This window comes from Cebus imitator, unplaced genomic scaffold (genome assembly GCF_001604975.1).
Source record: "Cebus imitator isolate Cc_AM_T3 unplaced genomic scaffold, Cebus_imitator-1.0 Scaffold356, whole genome shotgun sequence".
Taxonomy (NCBI): Eukaryota; Metazoa; Chordata; class Mammalia; order Primates; family Cebidae; genus Cebus; species Cebus imitator.
Window position 1 is genome coordinate 366,169 of NW_016107671.1, and position 5,061 is coordinate 371,229.

General features: G+C 62.8%; 1 protein-coding gene and 1 long non-coding RNA gene across 2 annotated transcripts in view; one reads left to right on the forward strand and one right to left on the reverse strand.

The window, feature by feature from the left end:
* Window positions 1-1,341: 1,341 nt before the first annotated feature.
* Window positions 1,342-3,639, reverse strand: LGALS7B (galectin 7B). The gene is made up of 4 exons (XM_017506570.2): window positions 3,564-3,639; window positions 3,116-3,204; window positions 2,163-2,364; window positions 1,342-1,514 (listed from the first exon to the last, which is right to left on the reverse strand). Exons 1-4 carry the CDS (start codon window positions 3,567-3,569, stop codon window positions 1,401-1,403), a joined length of 411 nt encoding a protein of 136 aa, XP_017362059.1. The 5' UTR covers window positions 3,570-3,639; the 3' UTR covers window positions 1,342-1,400.
* The window catches only part of LOC119467955, a 6,259-nt gene continuing 4,370 nt past the window's right edge, over window positions 3,173-5,061 (forward strand). The window contains exon 1 of the long non-coding RNA XR_005196589.1: window positions 3,173-3,265. This is a non-coding gene — a long non-coding RNA (uncharacterized LOC119467955). The remainder of the gene's footprint in view (window positions 3,266-5,061) is intronic.

Sequence of the window (5,061 nt, forward strand, 5' to 3'; positions counted from 1 at the left end):
CACTCGACACAGCCAAACGAAATAAAAGTGATCTCATTCAAGCAGGAGCCCCGAGGACTAGGAGAACCCAGCCTCTCCCAGGCCTCCTCACCTGAGCGGGGCTCCCTTCTGACCGCCGCCCACCCGCTCCAGGGCCGGGCGCAGGAAGGGGCCGCCCAGCCCGAGGCTCGCAGGGGCCGAAAACCCCGGGTCCTGCACACGCCTGGGCCCCGCGGCGAACCTGGCGTCCCCACCCCACTCCAGGATCAGATTCAGGCCAGGCCAGGAACCACCCGAGCTTCCCGCGTCCGCCTCGGTCCAGGCTGCAATGCGGGCGGCGGCCGCCAGGGGGCGGAGGATCGGGGCCCGCGCCCGGCGCGCCCCACCGAGGCGTGGCTCAGGACGAGGGTTCGGGAGCCACTGGCCCCGAGCACCCACGTGCAGCTTCCGCTCGCAGCCCCGGCCTGGCTCCTCGGTCCCCGGCTGAGACCTGCGGCCGCTGCAGGGCGAGGGGGCGGGCTCGGCTCGGGGCGCACAGGGCTCCCAGCCTCTCCCACCCCAACCCCGCCCTTACGGGGAACCCCAGCGACGCCCTGAACCCGGAAAGTGACACTGGGGCCGGGGCTGGACTTGGCGCCCGCTTCCCCTCCCGTCACAGTGACCAGGGCTGGGCCGGGGTCGGGGCCGTCGGGGCGGGCGGAGGCCACGTGGGAATAGGGCTCGCTGCGCCACGGAAACCCCGCGCCGCCCTTCGAGTCCTCCGGCTGCTCCGCACAGCCGGGGCCGCTGCCATCGCGTCTGCCCCGAGGCTGCGCAGGCGGGTACCTGTCGGGACTCCGGGAACAGCCCGAGCCGGGAGACGCCCATCGGCCTGCCCAGCCCCACCCGGGACGACTCTGAGGGCGGGAGGCCGGGAGAGAAGAGAGTGGGAGATGAGGGGCAGGGAGAGAAGGGACCCGGGGATGTTATAACACGCTTTCCGCGCGTACAACTGGGGCCCACAGGCGGCCAGAAAGGTGGGATTCATTGGCCCCCTTTGCGGATGGACCCATGTTGGAGCCCCTTAGATCTGCGGTGGGGGCACCGAGACCTGCGGTGAGCACCTCACACCCCTAACGCCAACGGATCCGCCCACCGCATGCCCGCCTGGCTGGCTTTGCACAAACGCTGCGTCAGGACACGCCCCAGGCCCACTCCCTCCCACATGGCGACCCTCAGGCCTTCGTAGACAGAAAGTGCCCTAAGCACACGCAGGTTCAAAGCCCGCCCCCGCCTCGGATTCGCTGTGTGGCCCGCAGCCAGTATCTTGGCCTCTCTGGGCCTCAGTTTGCTCATCTCAGTGAACCGGACACAGACACAGGCGCGCTTCGGGCTCACGCTTTATTTGCCATCCAAGGCCCCGGGCCCGCCTGGGCGCCCGCTCAGAAGATCTTCACCGACTCCAGCTGCACGTCCCCGCCCACCTCCACCAGGCGCACGCGCGCCAGCGGCAGGCGGTGGCGGAAGTGGTGGTACTGGACGTCCCCAACCACGGCCTGCAGGGGAGGGTCGCTGGTGAGGATTCCGGAGGCCCGTGCTGGGTGGCCCTGGGGAAATCACTCACCCCCTCTGCGCCTCAGTTTCCCCACTGGGAAAATGGGGCTGTTGTTCTTTCTAACTCCTGTCGTCTGGATCAAAGCAGTTTACTGGGTGGCACAGCAGAAAACGGCTTTTTTAGTGCTGGTAATGGATATTCTTATTTAAAGCGCAGAGGAGGGAGGTGAACTCGCGTAAGGCCTGGGTGGTGGGGGATTTGCCGCCCCCCCCACCCCCATCCTTGCTAGGACGAGTTCCTGAGCGCGGCCTCCAACCCATCCCTCCCCCGCCTCCGAGCCCCAACCTCAGGCACAGGGAACTGGGAGTCGGGTCGGGGTTGGCGAGTCTGGGCCACGGCTTCGCGCTAGGGCGCCCACCCCTTGGGTACCCGGCGGGGTCGCCTCGTCCTGACCCTGCTGTCTCGCTGGGGCCCGGGTAGGAGTTGCTTAGGCCAGAGAGAGGGGTTCTGGGGACGCGCCGGTCCCGCCTTGGCCACGCCTCCTCCACCCCTCCGCCCTCCTGGCCTTTTCTCTATCCCGGTGCTGCGCGGAACCCTCTGCTCCGGGGACCTAGGTCTTGGCGCCCATGCCCCTGTCGCAGAGACGCACCTTGAAGCCGTCGTCGGACGCGATGATGAGCACCTCGAAGGGCTGCCCGCGCTGGAAGGGAACGCCCGGCCCGCGCTCCTCGCGGCCCCAGGAGCCCTGCTCCAGGCTGTTGAAGACCACCTCGGAGGTGTCCAGCCGGGGGTTGAAATGCAGGACCGCATCGGAGCCCTGCTCCTCCCCGCACAGCAGGTTTACATGGAACCTGGAAGTGGGGGATGGTGGCAGTCAGGGCTCGGAAACCACCCAGAGCAAAGTGAAGGACTAACAGGCTGGGACTCCCCATTCCCAGAGCACCCCCAAATTGACAGGGACCTGAAGACAGGCACACACCACAGAAGGGGAGGTGGCAGACTAATGGCCAAGGAGCCCAGATTCTGAAGGCAGCCAAAATGTCATGAGGCCCTTGGGGGGAACCCACCCAGACCAAAGTCACTATGCGCAGGGCGCCCTCCTCTCCAAAGAGCCTGGGAGCTGCCCAGGAGATCTGGGTGTTGGCCAGGGTGTTCCTAATGCCCAGGGAGCCCTCAGTTTCTACAGGACAAAGAACAACACCAGGAACCCCAGTATTTCCAGGGTACCCAGGAATCCAGAAGGCCCAAAGTTCCTCAGCCAGGAAGCAAAGGACGACTTGACCAGGACTCCCAGAGTCCAGGGTGTCTCCAGGACTCGGAATTTTCCAGAGTTCCCCGGGACCCAGATACGGAAGTCACAGGACTATATCTAGGAACCCTGAGATTGCCCAGGACCCCCAAATTCTTAGGGAAACTTAGGGACCTTGGCCACAAATTCATGGGGCAAATAATCGAATACATCAGATTCGAGGTCAGAAATAGCCTTGGACTTCTAGCCTGGTGGGTACAGATGGCCCAGTGCCCCTATTTCTGGACTACAAGAGTTGGGGGTCAGCTGAGCCTGGGACCTGCACCCATTACACCTAAGGCCTGGGGCCTCACCTGCTGGCATTGGGAGGAACCACGCCACGAATTCTCAGCACCGTGCCAGGACGGATGCCCTCGGGCAGCGAGGTCTTGTGGGGGACGTTCTGCAAGAGTGGGGTGCGGGGGCCACTGTGAGCCGGTGAGACGGAGGGAGGGAGACAGAAGGTGGGTCACCCCTCAGAGGAGCCGACCACGACTGAGACTGGCAGAAATCAGTGGGAGAGAAAAGGGTGGCAGAGAGGCAGGAAAGAGATGGGGAGAGAAACAAGGAAAAACAGGAAAATGCTCAGAGGGAGCCAGAGGAAGCCACGAAGGGGGAGAGGGGACAATCAGGATCGGGGGCCACCCAGAGGCCACAGCCCAAGACCACCCACGGTGCACCCACTGCCCACTTGCTCCTTTGAAAGGGGAGCCCCCAGTCCCCTCCCTACAAGGCCCCGCCCTGGGACCCTGGAGCACTCACGGACATGGCTGGGACAGGGTCAGGCAGCCGTGGCGGTGGGGACTGCTGGGGACCTTAAGTAAAAGTAGGGCGGGGCTGGCCCTGATGACTCACCCCACCCCTTCCCACCCACCACCCACACCTGGCACAGACCCTGGCCCTGGGGCAGGGCTGGGGAGGTGGGAGCTGTGCCTCTTCCTGGGAGCCCTGCTCCCCTCCACCACCCAGGGCCCGCATGCCCTGCCCCCTCCTAGGAGCTGATAATAAGAGGGACCGTTTAATAATAATAAACTCACAGCAGAGAAGGCACCTTGTGCCACCACCCCTCCAGCCCTGTCTTCCTGCTGCCTGGCACACAGAGAGCCCCTATCTCATTTTATACACAGGGTCCCGAGTATAAAATGATGGGTCCCGAGAAGCCAAGCTGGGGGGGAACTCCAGACCCTTCCTTCCGGCTGAGAACCTCCTGCGCCTGGACTTGGGGTGTCCGCGCTGAAATCCCAGCTTCCACATCTGTAAGGGAACAGTGGCGATAGTGACAGACAGGGCGGCTTCACAGAGTCGGGGCTGAGGGGCTGCCTGGTCCACTCAGCGCTGCACCCCAGGTCCTGAAGTCTGCACGGCATGTGGCAAGTCCTCAGTGAGGAGGGGTGAAAGGAAGGGAGACTCCAGGACTACCCTGTCATTTCCTAGGCCTCTGGGCTGCCCAGGATATGCAGGAAATCACTGATTGCACCCTCATAATTTTTTTTTTAATTTTGTGAAGGAGTCTTGCTCTCTTGCCCAAGCCGAAGTGCAATGGCATGATCTCAGCTCACTGCAACCTCCACCTCCCGGGTTCAAGCGATTCTCCTGTCTCAGCCTCCTGAGTAGCTGAGATTACAGGCACCCACCACCATGCCTGGGTAATTTTTTAATTTTTAGTAGAGATGGGGTTTCTCCATGTAGGTCAGGCTGGTCTCTTAACTCCTGACCTCAAGTGATACAGCCACTTCAGCCTCCCAAAGTGCTGGGATTACAGGTGTGAGCCACCACACCCGGCCATGCACCCCCATAATTCCAACAGGGAGGAATATGGGTCGCCCCCATTGTACAGAGGAGGAGGCTGGGTCTGGGATGGGAAGCGATTTTCCACAAGCCATGCAGGACCCTCTGCCCTGACCTCTGGCTCTCCTCACCTCTGACTGCACTTCTCCTGTGGGTTCTGTCTCGGGGGCTGGCTGCCTCGCTCTGTCCTCTTCTCCTGTGGGTTCTGTCTCTGGGGCTGGCTGCCTCGCTCTGTCCTCTTCTCCTGTGGGTTCTGTCTCTGGGGCTGGCTGCCTCGCTCTGTCCTCTGTCTCTAACCCTGTCTACGGCGTATTCTTGTCTCACTTCTCTCCTTCAAATCTCTCTCTCTTGTTCCTCCTTTTAGTACTGTTACCATCATCCCACCAAGCTTACTGGTCAGGATGAGGTGGGTCTTATGGTGGTGGGTGGCCCAGCCCCCCATCACCACCCAGACCCAAAACACAGCAAAGTG

Excerpts from the sequence above, each read along its gene's own strand:
- LGALS7B (XM_017506570.2), bottom strand. Across the intron at positions 2,365-3,115 it reads GTTCCTCCCAATGCCAGCAG|GTTCCATGTAAACCTGCTGT; the intron begins GTGAGGCCCCAG and ends CCCCACTTCCAG. Across the intron at positions 1,515-2,162 it reads CGTCCGACGACGGCTTCAAG|GCCGTGGTTGGGGACGTCCA; the intron begins GTGCGTCTCTGC and ends CCTCCCCTGCAG.